The sequence below is a fragment of the Agelaius tricolor genome, unplaced genomic scaffold (assembly GCF_023055355.1).
Source record: "Agelaius tricolor isolate 1412-34295 unplaced genomic scaffold, bAgeTri1.0.p SCAF_19, whole genome shotgun sequence".
Taxonomy (NCBI): domain Eukaryota; kingdom Metazoa; phylum Chordata; class Aves; order Passeriformes; family Icteridae; genus Agelaius; species Agelaius tricolor.
Genome location: NW_027269279.1, coordinates 1221161 through 1238002, shown reverse-complemented (window position 1 = coordinate 1238002; position 16842 = coordinate 1221161). Strand labels below are relative to the sequence as shown.

The following is a 16842-nucleotide window of genomic DNA, read 5'->3' as shown; positions in this document are numbered from 1 at the left end:
CCAGGGCCACCCACCCAGGCTGTCCCAGCTGCAAGCCCCCGAGCCTGAGAGCTTTGCCTGTGTGCTCTCAGCAGCATCAGCCACACTAGCTACTCATCAGTCCCCAAGCAGCTGGCTGCAATACTTAATGGGGCTGCTAATTGTGCTTAACTAGTCGGTAAATCCCCAGCTAATCCTGCCCAGCTGCCTCTGCTGAGCTTTGCCCAGGGCAAGCATCAGAGAGGCTCCACTGAGCAGCTCCTGGCTCCTGCCTTGGGCATTTGGGTGCCTGTCACACACACTGAAACCCTGAGGGAGGAAGTGCCTAAACAGCTTCTAAAATCTGTCTTTTGGTGCCTGGGCACTGGCAGAGGCCAGCAGTGATCTGAGCACCGGGAGGGAGGCAGAGGCCAGGGCAGGCCTGGCCCTGGTGCAGCACAACCTGGCAAGGGCAGAGCCCAGCTGGAGGAGAGAGGTCCCAGGAAAGGCAGAATTCAGCCTCCCAAAAGCAAAGCTGGTGCCTCCCGCCCACCTGAGCAGCCTGCAGCCGTCCCCTCTCCTTACCTTGCCACGAGCCATCCGGAAGAGAAAGAGAATGACCAGGTAGAGAGGGTACACGACCACGCTGGACACCAGGCCAACAGCCACCGTGTCCACAGTGACAGGGAGCAGGCTGGACACGGCCACCTTGCTGCAGGGAGGAGCACACAAAGTGTCAGCAGGAGTACTTGGGGTGGCCAGGCCAGCAAGCAGCAGGCAAAAGCGCACAACCAGGAATTCCAGATGTGCACAGAAGGAAACGGGCCTGGAAACCAAAATCAGGCTGGTTTTGGTCATCCATGTCCCGGTGCCAGGCTCCTCAGAATGGGGAGGGCACAAGCAAGGAAGATCTTCCCAGCAGATGGAAAATGTGTCCTGCCCCAAGGGGATAGGCAGGAGGAGATGGACACCTGAGATGGACACTGCCCACCACACCCTATACACACCTGAGATGGACACTGCCCACCACACCCTTTACACACCCGAGATGGACACTGCCCACCACACCCTTTACACACCTGAGATGGACACTGCCCACCACACCAAACACACCTGAGATGGACACTGCCCACCACACCCTTTACACACCTGAGGTGGACACTGCCCACCACACCAAACACACCTGAGATGGACACTGCCCACCACGCCCTATACACACCTGAGATGGACACTGCCCACCACACCCTATACACACCTGAGATGGACACTGCCCACCACACCAAACACACCTGAGGTGGACACTGCCCACCACACCAAACACACCCGAGATGGACACTGCCCACCACACCAAACACAGCTGAGATGGACACTGCCCACCACATCCTATACACACCTGAGGTGGACACTGCCCACCACACCAAACACACCCGAGATGGACACTGCTCACCACACCCTTTACACCCCTGAGATGGACACTGCCCACCACGCCCTATACACACCTGAGATGGACACTGCCCACCACACCCTTTACACACCTGAGATGGACACTGCCCACCACACCAAACACACCTGAGATGGACACTGCCCACCACACCAAACACACCTGAGGTGAACCCTGCCCACCACACCAAACACACCTGAGATGGACACTGCCCACCACACCAAACACACCTGAGGTGGATGCTGCCCACCATGCCGTACCACACGGCGTTGGCGCAGAGGAAGAGGAAGATGAGGAGGCAGCAGCAGGTGGCCCTCTGGACGCGGGTGAAGCGGGAGCGGGGCGGGCGGTCCCACAGGGACAGCCACACGTGCTTCTCAAAGAACCCACGCTGCAGCTCCGCCACGAAGATCCGCCAGAAGCTCCTCAGCTCGCTCTCACCTGGGGACAGAGGGACACACTCAGGGTGGCTGCAGCACCTTGGGGACGCAGCTGAGCTGGCCACATCCATTCCAGGAACTCCAGAGTACCCACACTCCATCCACAGGGGCCCTCCCCATGCAGTGCTCCAGGTTTGAGGATGAGGGGCTGGAAAAGCTGCCCAGCAGAAAAGGATCTGGGGGTGACAGGCTGAACATGAGCCCAGCTGGGTCCAGGTGGGCAAGAGGCCAATGGCACCTGGCTTGTACCCCAGGGCAGTGCCTGTCCCTTGTGCAGGGCATTGCTGAGGAACCTCCAGTCCTGGGGTCAGTTCTGAGAACCTCACAAGAAGAAAGACCTGGAGGGGATGGAGCGTGTCCAGGGAAAGGAACAGAGATGGGGAAGGGGCTGGAGCACCAGGAGCAGATGAGGGAGCTGGGAAAGGGGCTCAGCCCGGAGATAAGGAGGGGCCCAGACCCCAGGGGTGAGAAGGAGCCAGGGGATGTGGGGCACTCACTGGCAGCAAACACCTCCCTCTCCACCAGGCCGTCGTTGTCCTCGCTCTCCACTGACAGCCAGTCGTTCACCAGGAAGAAATAGCTCTTGCTGCTCTGCAGGTCCCGCACGATGACGTGCTGCAGGTACCACGAGGGGCTCAGGCCTGAGCGGGGCACACAAAGCAATTATTTCATGGCACACATTTCCTGGGTGAGCCCGCGAGGCTGAGGGGCCACATGAGCACTGTCAGTGGGACAGTGACACGACCGTCACCGATGGGCACTGCACAGCACCCACGAGGGAAGCGTGGCACAGCCACCTCACCCTGAGGTGACATTTACGATCACAGTGCTCAGCACATTGCACCCTCTGTGTCGGGGGTGGCACCTGGCCAGTCGGTGAGGAATCCCCCACAGCGTCCCCGCGATCCAGCAGTGACCAGGGGCCAGCTCCCGCGGTGCAGGCCCCTCCATGTCCCACCTTTGTTGTCGTGCCAGATGCGGATGCGGCAGAGGCTGCCCAGGCTGCGCTCCGTGGCGATCTGGAACACGTCCAGGCTGTTGCGGTGGAAGGCGTTGTCCCCATCCAGGTGTCTGTGGCCACTCTTGTTGTCCACCCCATACAGGGCGATGCCCACGTGGGCCGTGGTACCTGCAGGGAAGGAAGGGGCTCCCTCAGAGAAGCCCACCCGAGGTGCAGCTGCTCCCCAGCCCTGCCTGTGGCAGCTCCATCTGCAAACCAGCCCATGAAGAGAAGCCAGACCTTGTGCCTGCCTGCTGTTGGGAAGGATTCAATTATCTTGTTTGACTTTTGAAGCAGTGACAATGGTGCCCTGAAGAGCCAGGAGTCAACAGACACACTGCTGTTTGCAGAAGCTGAGATTAAGATTTCTCCTGAAAGCAGCCCTGGGTTTAGGAGCTGTTTTACTCACATTGCTCTTTGGCAGCTCCATGAGCAGGTGAGGAAAGGTGTGCCCTTTTCATCTCCTGGCAGGAGTGGGATGCCAGGTTTGAAAACACCACTGCCACACAAGGGAAGGCAGCACTCCCCTCCCTCACCCCTCATGCACAGCTCTTATGGAGCCCAGCCCAGCTCTATTTACAAACCAGCCCACGAAGGGAAGCCAAACTTGGTGCCTGCCTGCTGTTGGGAAGGATTCAGAACAAAGTGATGGGTTCTGGAGGACAGCAAAAGGAGCCATCCAAAGGGCCAGCTGGGCAGGAGAGGGTCAGAAGTGAGGAACAACCTCTGCCTCTGCAACCACAGCCCAGTCAAGGAAGGCATGATGGGGGGATTTCTCTCCTGGGTGGTTCCTTCCACCAGCAATTGCCTTTCCCAACACAACAGCCAGTGGTGGAGCAGTCTGGGCTAGTGGAAGGTGTCCCTAACTATGTCAGGAGGTTGGAACCAGAAGGTTTCTGAGGAACCTTCCAACCCATACCATTCTCTTGACCTGCCCCATCATCAGACAATAAAACCTGGGAATGCTGTGGGAAGCCCTGGAGTGAAGCTGCAGCTCAGCTCTGGGCCCTGCAGGGAGCATTCAGAGTGTGTCGTGCTGAGGTGGGACCTCAGGTGAGCTACAGGTGTCCCCTTGGGCAGCAGGCACGGGAGCAGGCTGTGGGCTCACCTGAGCCTCTGCCCCAGCCCGTTTTCACCAGGATCTCGTATTTGTACATCCCGTTCTTGCCGCAGAAGGGGATCACCCCCACGCGGCTCAGGTCGATCATGTCCAGCTTGTGCACGATCAGCGCGGCCACCGAGTAGGTGACAAAGCACACGGCACACGTCAGCAGCACGATGTAGTTCAGCCCTGGGCCTGGAGCCTGCAGAAGAGAAAAGTGTTGAAAGGCAAGCCCAGGAGGATCCCGTTCCCATTCCCTTCCTGGCCATGGCCCCGCTCACAGCCACGGCCCCGCAGAGCCAGCAGCAGCAGCAGCTGCCAGGAGCTCCCTGCTCCTGCTCACGTCACAGGGACACAGCCAGGGAGAGCTGGATGCCCCTGGGAAGCAGGGAGCAGCTGGCAGGTGCAGCTCCCTGGGATCAAACAGTGCTGGGTGACAGCTGGGAGGAACCTTTGGCATCTCCCTAGGAGGGGAGCACAGCGCGAGGTGTCCAGGCCAGGGACTAAAGCCATCTGCAAGGTCTGTTTCCAGCCAGGATTCCCAACCAGGGAACACAGCTTCCCCTGAGCTGTGCCCATCTGCACCTCCCAAAGGCTCCCAGATGCCTGTGCTGGTGCCAGCTTGGACATGAAACCAACGGGAGCCTATGGCTTTGCTCCAGGTGACAACAACCTGTTCTATGTGTGACAGCACTGCACAGGCTCTGCTTTGTGGTACTCACGGGAAAGATGAACTGGACAGAGTTTGGAGGCACAAAGAGGCTGGCCCCAAAGGCTGTGAGGTGCTGGGTCAAGCACACAGCCTGGTCTGGCCTGGTCTCCTCCAGGGGGACAATTCCTTCTGTCTTCCAGCGCTTCTCCTGCTCGCTGAAGTACTGGCACAGGGACGTGTACAGCCCCAGGGTCACCTCCACTGCCGACCAGCTGAAGTGGTTGGTGATGTTCAGGTAGTATTTCTGGATGGGGTCGTCCGTTCTGGGGAAGGGAAAGAGCAAGGAGATGACTCCCCTGCCTCCTGAAGGGACACCAGCCCCATCCTGGTGGAGGTGTGACCACAGAAAGCTTCCAGCCACAGGGGCAGGGATGCACTCAGAAAGGAGGAAAAGCCCAGTGAATGTGGTGTAATTTACACCCTTTGGCTGTGCAGATACTCAGGGGCTCCACAGACCACCTGAGCACCCCTCACAAGGATCCACAGCACAGCCTGAGGCTGACAGGGAGGCTTCTCTTACCTGGGTGAGGTGAAGAAGGTGTAGAGCTTGTGGTCACTTCCAGCCAGGGCGTCCAGGCTGATTCTCTTGGAGGCAGAGCAGTTGTGCTCGTTGGGCTCGGGCTCGTGGTGGAGATAGGCCATGATGAAGGGCTCAGGCTCACTGGCCAGGTAATGCTCTATGGGGAGGGGAAGGAACAGAAAGGCCTTTAGAAACCCCTGGCAGGCTCAGCCACAGGTCTGGGGCTCAGGGAAGAAGGAATGCAGGGAGCTGTGGGAGATGCTATTCCAGACTGTGCCCCCTCAGTGTGCACTTCAGAGGATCCCTGAGCACTGGGTACCACTGGGCCTGCCTGGGAGAGGGACTGGACAATGCCTTCCAGGGCTAATGTGGCTCAACAGAAGGGCTGGGAAAAGCAAAAGGCTTCTCAGGGCCAGAATCCACGAGCAAGGATGACACTGAGCATGGAGATTGTCCAGGACAGCCAGAACCTCGACCATGCAGCGTGGAACCTGCTGCTGGCACCCAGCATCCCCTCCCACACTACTTATCCCTCACACCCAGCCCTCCTCTCCCACAGGAAGGACCAACAAAGAGATGGATTTGTCTGCCCTACCATTGAGGACTCTGTAGGTGAGCTGAAAGTGCAGTCCTGCTTCCCTGTTGTTGCTCTCCATGATCACAATCAGGTTCACAGATGTTCTTGCCTCGATGACTTCAGTGCCAGCCACGAGATTCTCAGGCTCTGTGCTGTTTGAGACCATCACAGTGATGGCTTTCTCAGAGTCCAGGCTCCCTATGGGGATCTGCACCCCGTTGTGTGTCTGGAACTCCATGGAGGCCACCTTGGTGGACACGGTGTAGTTGCTGATGTAGCCAAAAGGGAAGGGATTGGAGTCCACTTGGAACATGACTTGGATGACATCCGTCAGGTTGGAAAGGGTGGAGTTGAAGGCCTGGGGGATGGAGAACTGGCAGTTTGGTGTGTTTTCGTAGCAAAGCAGGTTAAAGGGGTCAGACCTCTTGCCTGTGGCCTTAATTTCTCCTCCCACCAGCTCGAGGGGCTCTTCGTTCAGCACCCGGGATTTCATGAGGATTCTCATCAGGCTGGAAGACAGGTTGTAGGCTTTGGGAGCCAGCAGCAAATTGTGGGAATCAGCCAGCAGCTCCTGGGGCTTGGATTCTTGTGAAACTGTATTGACAAGGTGGATCAGGTCACCTGCCAGGAGAGAAATTAAGAGGAAGTGGTAAATGGCCTGGATAACTGCTACAGTCAGAACACCTGACACCTTCCCAAAGCAATCAGACAAGGTTTTCCTTCTCACTGTTCCTCTGCACATGACCTTCCCCACTGGAGTGTTCATAGCCCAGAGCTAAAAGCAAAGCTGTCAGCAGTTCCTGCAGCCTCTCTAATTTACCAGGTTTGGTGAGGAATACTTAATCACCACACGCTTGATTTCCCTCCTGTGTAGTGAAGAGAACCACAGCTCAGGAAAGAGGGAGGGAACGGATAAAACAAACACATGTTCCCAAGCTTCTGCACTATAGAGTGCACAACACTCAGAAAGGAGTGCAGAGGTAACCAGGGGTGCAGAGAAGGTGTCTCTGCTTCCCTCCAGGTCACCCAGGTGGGAATTTCCACACAGTGCTCCCAGATGCCCCAGTGAGGCTTGACAGCCTCCTTGGACTCCAACCAGGAAGACAGGCATGTGGAAGCCATAGCTGTTACTCGTTGTTTACTAAAAAGAGAATCCCCTGGAGTATTAGTGAGCTTATTAGGAGTATTAGTGGGTTATATTAACAACTGTCAGATGGAAATGTCCACAGAGCAGCTGCCAAAGCCAGGACAAGCCTGGGAAAAGCGCAGGGAGCAGAGAGGGCTGGGATGCCACCCTCCAAATGGCAGATGCAGCTTCCTAAAAATCTGTGCCAAAGCCCAAAGGGCAGGGGAGGGAGCCTGAAAGCTCCCCTCAGGCTGCTCCTGCCCCTGGGCCTGTGCCCTGTCCCCAGCCAGAGGACAAGGCTCACCTGTGATGTTGAGGATGTTGTCGGCGATGCCGGTCGGGGTCACCGTGCCCTGCGTGGTCTCTCCCTGCAGAATGGTCATCATGGTCTCCAGCTTGTTCAGGGTCCTTGTCAGGCATGACTTGCACACCAGCTCCTTGCTCACCACCTGCAGAGGGACCAGGGTCTGACAGGGCAGGAGCAGCCCAGGGAGAGCCCAGCTGGCTCTGCTCTCAGGAGATCTTTCCCCTGCTCACCCTGACAGTGGCCAGCAAACTTGTTGGCAGCCCTGTGACCGTGGTCACAAGGGTTTTCAGGATGAAGAAGAGATGAGAATGTTGACTCTATGATCAGAAGGCCTGATTTATTATTTTATTATATATGTTACATTAAGACTATACTAAAAAGAAATAGAAAGGAAAAGGTTTCTTCAGAAGCTAGCTAAGCTAAGAATAGACAAGAATGAATAACAGAGATCTGTGTCTCAGGCAGAGAGCAAGAGCCAGCTCTGCCATGAGTGGTCAGTAAATCCAAACATCTACAGGAGACTAATCACGGGTCTACCTGTTGCATTCTATAGCAGTAGATAACCATTGTTTACTTCTGGTTGCTGAAACTGCAGCTTTTCACAAGGAAAAATCCTAAGAAAGGATTTTTCATGAAAGATGTCTGCGACATAGCCCCAAGAATCTTCCATCTGCCTCCCATGATATTCCCAAGTGCCAGTGCACAGGCAGGCAGAGGATGCCTGGCAGAGGATGCTTTTGGGTTGGGAAGAGGAATTTGTTGCCCAGAGAAGCTGCGCCTGCCCCATCCCTGGAAATGTTCAAGGCCAGGCTGGACAGGGCTTGGAGCAACCTGATCCTTCCAACCCAAGCCATTCCAGGGTTCTGTGATTCTAAATTCACGTTCCCTGGTGTGCACTCACAGGGACCAGGCACACCTCCCCCCTGGGACCACACACAGCAACCAAGCAGGAGGAGCTGCATGGGATTCCTCCATCCCCTCCACCACCTCCAATGGAAGCAGGATTTAGCCCCAGCCGAATCCATTTTGGTGTCCAAATCCTCCTGAAGGCTGTGGGAGGAATCCTGCCACTCAGGCATGATGGATGTCCCTCCCTCTGCTCCCAGATGTGTCCAAGAAACAGAATGTTCCAGCCATGGCCTGGAGCTTCCTGCACTCTCCAGGGCTGGATGGGAGGGACTGAGGAACACATGGAAGCTGTTACAACCCCCTTCCTCGCTCTTATTCATCTTTTTTCTTTTAATCATCACAGGATTCAGCCGTGATTCACCATATGTTTTGGTGAAGAATCAAAACAGCATCTGCAGGTCTTGAATTCCCCCTTTTCTGCTTTATTTGTAAGCTCTGAGAAGCCAGGACAGACTGTGTGAATTGGAGTCAGGAATCAGGGAGGTGGGGAAGACACTGGGTTATGGGGAGGAACCACCCAAGGGCAGCTCCTACTCAGGGAGGAGAATTGACCAAAAAGTCCAAGATTCTTTTTTTATCCCTCCAGGAGAAACTAATTCTGATTTTTCCTCTCCCTTGTAGGTAAAATCAAGAAAGTACCAGCCCTGATGGACACTTGTGCAGGAAAGGAATGTGTGAACTCCACTTGTCTCAGCCACCTGGGAATTTCTGGAGTTCTGTTTTCCTAAGCTTTTCATTCCAGCCCAGAGCACAAAGTAATCCTGGAATGTCAGCTTTCCCCGTGGAATAAAAATTCTATTTCTAGACCTAAGCTCCCACAGCAAAACCAAGTCACGAGGCAGGAGGAGGTGGGAGAGACAGAAACAAACTGCTCCAGCATGGAATGGGATGTGCTCAACCCCAAACCCAGACAGAGTGGCACAGAAAGAAGGGATTTATGAGGTTTGCAGGCTCAGAAGCAGGGCAGGGAGCAGCTCAGGACTCTGTGGGTGGGATGCAGGGCCTGCCCACACTGACCTGGCTGCAGGGCAAGCAATGCCAGGGCCAAGGAACCTGACCAGTCCCCAAAGCAAAGATTAGGGAGGGAGGGAGGAGGAGCCAGAGCAGCCTGGCTGAGCACCAAAGCACAAGTGCATTACCTAACTGTGCTCTCTTCCCTCCTAAATCCACCAGCACCAGCACTGGGAATGGGGGCTGCAAACTGCCAGGATCTCAGTGCTTCCAGTGAGCAGCAGAGCAAAGCAGAGAGGGGTTTCTCATCTTGTAGGGCAGAAACAGGGCTGGGAGCAGCATCACACCTGGGCACTGGCCCCTGGACCAAAGCAGCTCCACTTGTGTTACTCCTGATGGGAGCCCAGCCTGTCCTCACAGATTCTGTGACTCCCCAGCAATTTATTCCAATGTTTCTGGAGCCCCTCTGCTCTAGGAGAGCTGGGGGGGTCCAGCCTTGAGCTCCTTCCAGTGCCTCAAGGCTCCAGGAGAGCTGGAGAGGGACTTGGGACAAGGGATGGAGGGCCAGGACGATGGGAAATGGCTTTAAGATGAAAGAGGGAAGATCAGATTGGATACTGGGATAGAATCGTTCCCTGGGAGGGTGGGCAGGCCCTGGCACAGGGTGCCCAGAGCAGCTGTGGCTGCCCCTGGATCCCTGGCAGTGCCCAAGGCCAGGTTGGACACTGGGGTTTGGAGCACCCTGGGACAGTGGGAGGTGTCCCTGCCCATGGCAGGGGGTGGCACTGGATGGGCTTTAAGATCCTTTCCAACCCAAACCATTCCATGGCTCTCCCATTCTCCAGCCTGTGGAGGCCTCTCCTGCAGCTGCCAACCAGAGGAGCAGCACAGAGCTGGCAGGGGAAGAGGTGGCAGGGGCAGAGCTGGCAGGGGCAGAGTGGGCAGCACCCAGGAGGTCAGCACAGAAACCCTGGCAGGGTGGGCAGTGACACCTGTCCCTGTGTGTGTGGACAGAGGCAGGGGAGCACAGCAGGCCCTGAGGAGCTGCAGGCTGAGGGGGGCAGGCCGTACCGTGCACTGGGCCAGGGCAGCTGAGATCTGCTGGATGTCATCCACCGTGTTGACCTTGAGCGCGTTCAGCGTCTCCGTGATGGTGTTGCGGGTCCAGGTGCGCAGCTCCAGCTCCTGGCCAGCCTCGGGCTCCAGCAGCACCGACCGCTCGTACTGCGGGGTGGGAAACACAGCAGGAGTTGAGGAGGGTGGAGTGGGAATAACACAGTGAGGGCTGGGGAAGATGAAGCAGGAAAGCCTTATCAATATGATTGTCTGGCAAAAGATTTTGAGAATATGGAAACTATAAGTGAGATTGAAATGAAAGCAAGCTTTGAGATCCCTCAGTTACTGAACAACTGGAAAACAATGGTGTGGCCACTGAAGGTAATCCCCTTTTGATGGAACAACACCCTCTGCTTGCAGACAGGCCCAAGGGGCAGAGCAGACCCTACAGCTTGACAGAAGGGGCCCAAAGAGGAGTTTTTAGGGTTTAAAATGTAGCACAGTGTGGTAATGTAATGATTCTTATAGGCCGTATGTAAATGCTGTAGGATTTGTATATTGTACTAGATTGGTTAGTGAGAATTAGAATATTCAGCACAGAAGATTTATTGTATTGTAATGGGAACTTTGCTCTCTTACCCCTTTTACTCTCTTATGCTTTTGCTCTCTTGCCTCTCTTACTTACCCTCTCATCCTCTCTGCCCCTCTCTTCTCTGGGGCCTGCTCTGAGCTGTGGCTGGCAGCTCCCAGCAGGGCCCTGCCCCCAGGCCCTTTGCAATAAACCCCAAATCCCAAAAGGCCCCTGCCCCCAGGCCCTTTGCAATAAACCCCAAGTTCCCAGCCCTGGCTGCAGAGATCTCTCATCTCCATTCATCCCAGCCATGCTACCCTTGATGCTCCTACAGTGAGGAGTGGTGTCAGAGGCTGCTGAGCTGAGCTGGAGTTGCCCGTTCCCTACACTCCTCGTCTCCTGCCTCTGCATCTCCCCAGAGGGATCTATCTAATGAGCTGGTTTTCCAGCAGAACTTCCTCGCTGTCACTTCTGCTCTCCAAGCAATTATCTGAACAGCCTGGCACTCAGCAGCTGACTAGTACCTGGAGTGCAGTCCTTATCCAGCTAAGCAGGGTGCCTGGCCCAGGGGGATCGTCCCTGCCTGCCTTTCAGGTGTGCAGCAGCCTCTTCCTGGGCAGGGAAACGGGAATATAGCCCCTAATTCCTGCCCTGCCTACAGAGGATGTACAAAATCTGGCCCAAAAATTCCTCTGGTGATTGCAAAGACTTCTGGAGGCCCCCCTTGGGCAGAACGAGCTGTGTTACCTCATTTAAGATGGTGATGAGGGCCAGGGAGTACTCGATGACCTGCTGAGGGTCCCCTTGTTTCACCAAGCCCTGGAGCACGGTGTCAGTCTGATTGTAGAGCCAGTGGGAGAGGCTGGGGAAGCCCTCGGGGAGGCCGATTTCCATGGAGCTGCAAGGAAAGAGGGACCTGGGTGAAGTGCAGGCTGGGCTGGGAAGGGACAGGAGGGCAGGCAGTGGGTGACCCACAAAGGCAGCACTGCTGCTGCTGCCCTGGTGCCCCATCTGCATAAGAAACACCACAGACCTGCAGCCTGGCTCCTCACTGGCCCTGCCTTGGACTCCATTATCCCAGGAGTCTTTCCCACTTAACAATTCCAGGAGTCTATGAAAGCAGTGGGAAAACCTCCCTGTCAAGCAATGATCCACAAAGATTTTCTGTGTGCACTTCTGCTGAGCCTGCCCTCCCTCTCCTGCCAACAGCCTCTTCCAGGAGGCCATCTCTTTGTCACAGACATCTTTTATGAAAAATCCTTTCTTTAGGATTTTTCCTCCTGAGAAGCTGAGAAGCCTCAGGAACAAAATGTAAACAATGGTTATCTGGTGCTGTAGAATGCAACAGGTAGATATCTGATTGGCTCAGTTAGTTGTTTCTAATTAATGGCCAATCACAGTGAGCTGGCTCGGACAGAGAGTCCGAGCCACAAGCCTTTGTTATCATTCTTTCTTTCTTTTTCTACTCTTAGCCAGCCTTCGGATGAAATCCTTTCTTCTATGCTTTTAGTATAGTTTTAATATAACATATATCATAAAATAATAAATCAACCTTCTGAAACATGGAGTCAGATCCTCGTCTCTTCCCTCATCCCCAGACCCCTGTGACATGGTCACACCCCTTCACCCAGGACAGGGATCCAGTGGCCAGGCCACGAGCCTGGGACAGGGGAGCTGAGGCTGGGCACGGGGCTGAGGGCCAGCCCAGCCGGCTCTTACCGGTTGATGGCCACCACGGTGGCTCCCAGCTGGTCCTGCACCAGCACGGCCACGGACACCTGGAAGCCGCTCTCGTGGAAGCCGGGGGGCAGGAAGGCGCCGTGCTCGGCCCGGCTGCCCTTGTACACGCACAGCTCCTGCCAGTGCCCGGGCCGGCGGCGCGACGCCAGCAGCGTGAACACCAGCGGCCCCTGCGCGTCCTCCGTGTCCCGCCAGCCTGCAAGGGAAACCCAGAGAGCTCTGACAGGGCCTGGCGAGCTGCAGACACTGACCCAGAGGAGCTGGCACTGCCCCTGCCCTGCCAGCCTGCAAGGGAAACCCAGAGAGCTCTGACAGGGCCTGGGGAGCTGCAGGCACTGACCCAGAGGAGCTGGCACTGCCCCTGCTCCTGCCCCTGTCCCTGCTCCTGCCCCTGCTCCTGTCCCTTCTCCTGCTCCTGGCACTGCCCCTTCTCCTGCTCCTGTTCCTGCCCCTTCCCCTGTCCCTGCTCCTGTCCCTTCTCCTGCCCCTGCCCTTTCCCCTGTCCCTGCCCCTTCTCCTGCTCCTGCCCCTGTCCCTGCTCCTGCCCCTGCTCCTGCTCCTGCCCCTGCCCCTCCCCTGGGGACTCCCATCCTGCTCAGCCCTGCAGCACAAACAGGGTTTGGAGTGACCCAGACTAGTGGGAGGTGTCCCTGGCAAGGGACAAGATGGTCTTTACTGATCACTCCAAACCATTCCAGGATTCTCTGATGGTTCTATGGACCTGCCCTTGCTGCTGTCCCAGCAAGGGTCCCCTGCTCTGGCAGACTGTCCCCAGAACGAGGACAGCTCAGGGACTTCATCAGGCTGGACTGGTGCCTTTGTTCTCTGTGAATTTTTGTGATGTTTAGGGGTTTCTCCTTGGGTGTTTGGGTTCTGTAACATTTAAAGGGATTATTAAAAATTCATGATCAAAATAAAAAGGGGGAATAACTCTGCTGGGACTGGGAACAGCACTGACAAAAGCCACAGCTTCTGTACAAGCCCTGCAAAGCCTGACCTTAGAAAGAGGCTCAGCCTTCCAGCAGTTCAGCATCTCAGGAACAATTGGGTGCAGGATAAAACCTGCACAAAGGTTTCCCTGGAGCTCCCAGGAATTATGGGGAGTTTCATGGGAGCTGGGCAGTTGGGAAATTCACTGTGTGTTTGCCAGTGAGCCCCAGTGAAGGTGCTGGCACTGCCACTGTGTCTGTCACTTCAGCTTAAAAACAATCACTAAGAGCTGAAATTCTCACCATTCCAAAGAGGAATTGATTCCAGCATCATTCTGGATAGCTCAAAACACACCAAAGTTAGAAGCCCATGACCCTGGCCAGGTTTCTGCTGCTCCCCCAGTCTGGTGCCCAGCTCCCTGGAAGCAGCAGGGTTCATCCCCTCCCAGCGTGGCTTCCCGGCACTGTGCACAAACAGCTCTAATCTCCACCACGGATCATTTGGGGAAATCTGGTTTCCAGAGGCACTTAGTCCTTGGCCCAAGGCTACGGGACATCGGCCAGGCCACTTTTCCAAAGCTGGGCTCGCTGTTGCTGTCTCTGCAGCTGGTTGGGAAGGTGGCTCTGGTGGGAACATCCAGCCCACACAGCAGAGATGGCCCCACTGCTTCGTCTTCTGATTCTTCCCACATACTGTGACTCAGTTTTGGGCACCATCTTCATTTTCCTGCACTGAAATACCCAGTCCCTCCCACAAGAACTGGCCTGGCCTGCATATCACCACTCACCTAAGTGAGTTAGGAATTTTAAAACTGCCTGCCCACTCTGGGGAGTCTGGGAGCTCCACAATTCAGGCACACAAAGCTGCTCATGGTCCAAACCACAGCTGAGCCCAGCCCTGGCCAGCAGCACCCCGGGGCAGCAGTGTGGGGTGAAGGGAACCCCTGTGGCAGGATCAGGGGGTGATCAGGAGGAGCAGGGGGCTGGCGGGGACTCTCACCTGCACACTCAAAGTGCACCTTGGTCTCCAGGGCCCGGAGGGGCCCCTCGGGGGACAGGCGGCAGGACCCCCCCACGGGGGGCTGGTTGGGCAGCAGGTCGATGGAGGCAAAGCCCTCCTCCCCCGTGGTGAGGTCTGTGATGTGCAGGGTGAAGGTGTAGCCCTCGCCATCCCTCAGGGCCCCTGGCCTCAGCACCAGGTTCATCCCTGTGTCGCCGGTGGACGTGGTTGTTCTGTCCAGGATGAGGGACTTGTTCTTGAAGCTGTGAGCTGCCCACCTCTGCAGGGGGAAAGACACCAGAGGTTTGGTTTGAAGCTGAAGTTATGTCCTTAAAATGTTTTCAGATTGAGTCTTTTATAAAAAGTAACAGATTTCTAGTGGGAGCGTCTGCCAAATTTGCAGTTGATAATTCAGCTTTAGTCTTGTGTGCTACAGCAACAAGAACTGGAACCTTTCCAAAATGTCTGGTGGGAATATTTCCACTGTGAGATCTACTTTAGTTTCTGGAATTACATCACCCTCCAACAGAATATTTCATAATACAGAGTACAAAACACAGGAAATAAATGAAGGACTGGTGGAGTCTCCACGGGATACCGTGTTTTATGTGCTTCAAGCTGAACGTGGCCTGGGTGGTTACTGTTAATAGCACAAACCTACAATTGTGATAACAGGAGAAACAGTGAGATAACCAAGTAGAAAATGCCAAGCAAGGACATGCTGGGCTTGCTGGGAGCAACAGGACTTCCAGTTCTGAGACTGCTTCACTCCACAGGCTGCAGGGGAAGCTGGAATTAGAGGAGGGCACACGAGGAGAGACTGAACCACCTCTGCTTGAACCACCAGAATAATGGGCAAAATGCCAATCAGCAGGGAGAAAAACCACTTTACAGGTCTCTTATAGGGAAAAAAAAAAAAAAGTGGCTTTTGTGTGGAAAGAGCTGGTCACTCATGGCTTTGGCTTAGAATGACCCCACAAGGACTCAGCCAGGCCCACCTGCTGCTGCCTGTGGCCAGGGATTGCTTCCCCTCCTTGTCTCCACAGCAGTTTAGGTCCAGGACCTCACTTCCCTTTCCCCTTCCACCTCTGCCTGCCCCTTCTCCCAGAGCCCCCCAGAGGTGAAGCAAAGCCTTGTGACTTTACCCCAAGCTTGGAGTCGTTGTGACAGTTCTGGCAGGTGCCCTCCAGGTACACATAGGAGCTCTTGCTGACCTCGTAGACAGACTGAGCCTTGCAGGAAACGCACTCCAGGGACACAATAGGGACTCCTCCCCTCTTGATGAACACCTGGGAAGGCAAGAGGCTCCATCAGAAGGTTTGACACCAAAACACAGACACCTAACAGGTAAGGATGCACCCCAGCACCTGGTGCTACAGGGAGGAATTGCTCTGCACCAGCCCAGTGTGTGCTAAGAAACAGCAGGAAGGGATTCCCAAAGGATTTGGGGTCAGATTTAAGCTGCATCTCTGCTCTTACACTGCCCAGTTCCATCAGTGATTTGCAAGGGCCACCCAACGCCAAGTTGGGCTGATCTAGGTTATTCTGGATTTATTTATTTACACTTTTTAACTACATAAATGACTTCTGAAATGTCCCTCTGGTCCCTGGTGCTGAATTCCCAGCAAACCCTGCTTGTGCTGCCAGGTGGGGATGGAAGAACCACCTTGTCCAGGGAGCAGCACGTTGTTCCAAGCTTTCAGCTGGAATCTGACTGCACATCTCCAGACATCCACCACACCTTCCTGGCAGAGCACTCGAGGAGCTCTAGAGGCACCGGTGGCTCAGACACAACAGCAGCTGAACTCTGACTCCTGCGCTCCGTCTAAATTCCTTTAATCCCCGAGGAAATGGGCTTGTCCAGCACTGGACTGAGCCCTCTGCCCTGGCATAATGAGCGTTATGAATTCAAAGACAGTAATGAAGACATTGTTTAACATGGCAGACTCTTAAAAGGGGATAAATATTCCCCAGCCCTGCGCTGGAGCCCCGCTCATCCCGCCAGTATCTGCAGATTTCCTGCGACACTGGGAGCATTGTTTTGTGCTCCTGCATGGAAACCAGATAGTACGGAATGTCCTTGAAAGACTATCAATTTCATTTTTTTCTTTTCATCCCGCAGCTCTGGTTTCAAACCCGGGCTGTAAGAGTTTCCACTTCCAGCCTGAGTCCATCTCCAGTTGCCAACTGCACCGCGATGGACGTTCCCGACAGGACCTGAGCGGGTGCGCTCGGCCTTGGGATTCGTGGGACATAAACAACGTGCCCTGAAAAAATCCTCCCCTAGAAGAGCTTGGAAGGTGAGAAGAGAGGAACTGTTGACAGTAAAACTGAGCCCTGGCTCTTAGGAAGCTCTCTGGGTAAAAGGAGGGCAGAGCTCGTGGCATGTGAAGAGCTGGGAATGCAGAAGAGTGGGATAGGGAGTTTCCTTTCTCCTATAGAAATTTCCTTGGGAAAGGGACTAATTCTTCCCTGTGAGGGTGGGCAGGCCCTGGCACAGGGT

General features: G+C 55.3%; 1 protein-coding gene across 3 annotated transcripts in view; it reads right to left on the bottom strand.

Annotated features, from left to right (window-relative positions):
* Nucleotides 1-16842, bottom strand: part of PKD1 (polycystin 1, transient receptor potential channel interacting) — an 82409-nt gene that overhangs the window by 12016 nt on the left and 53551 nt on the right. For all 3 annotated transcript variants that reach the window (XM_071444837.1, XM_071444839.1, XM_071444840.1), the window contains exons 17-30: nucleotides 15485-15628; nucleotides 14340-14619; nucleotides 12390-12606; nucleotides 11418-11568; nucleotides 10115-10267; nucleotides 7181-7325; nucleotides 5769-6371; nucleotides 5174-5330; nucleotides 4664-4916; nucleotides 3948-4143; nucleotides 2798-2968; nucleotides 2337-2480; nucleotides 1630-1840; nucleotides 544-670 (exon numbers count right to left, since the gene is read on the bottom strand). In XM_071444837.1, coding sequence (XP_071300938.1) covers nucleotides 544-670; nucleotides 1630-1840; nucleotides 2337-2480; nucleotides 2798-2968; nucleotides 3948-4143; nucleotides 4664-4916; nucleotides 5174-5330; nucleotides 5769-6371; nucleotides 7181-7325; nucleotides 10115-10267; nucleotides 11418-11568; nucleotides 12390-12606; nucleotides 14340-14619; nucleotides 15485-15628 — 2952 coding nt within the window. The remainder of the gene's footprint in view (nucleotides 1-543; nucleotides 671-1629; nucleotides 1841-2336; nucleotides 2481-2797; nucleotides 2969-3947; nucleotides 4144-4663; nucleotides 4917-5173; nucleotides 5331-5768; nucleotides 6372-7180; nucleotides 7326-10114; nucleotides 10268-11417; nucleotides 11569-12389; nucleotides 12607-14339; nucleotides 14620-15484; nucleotides 15629-16842) is intronic.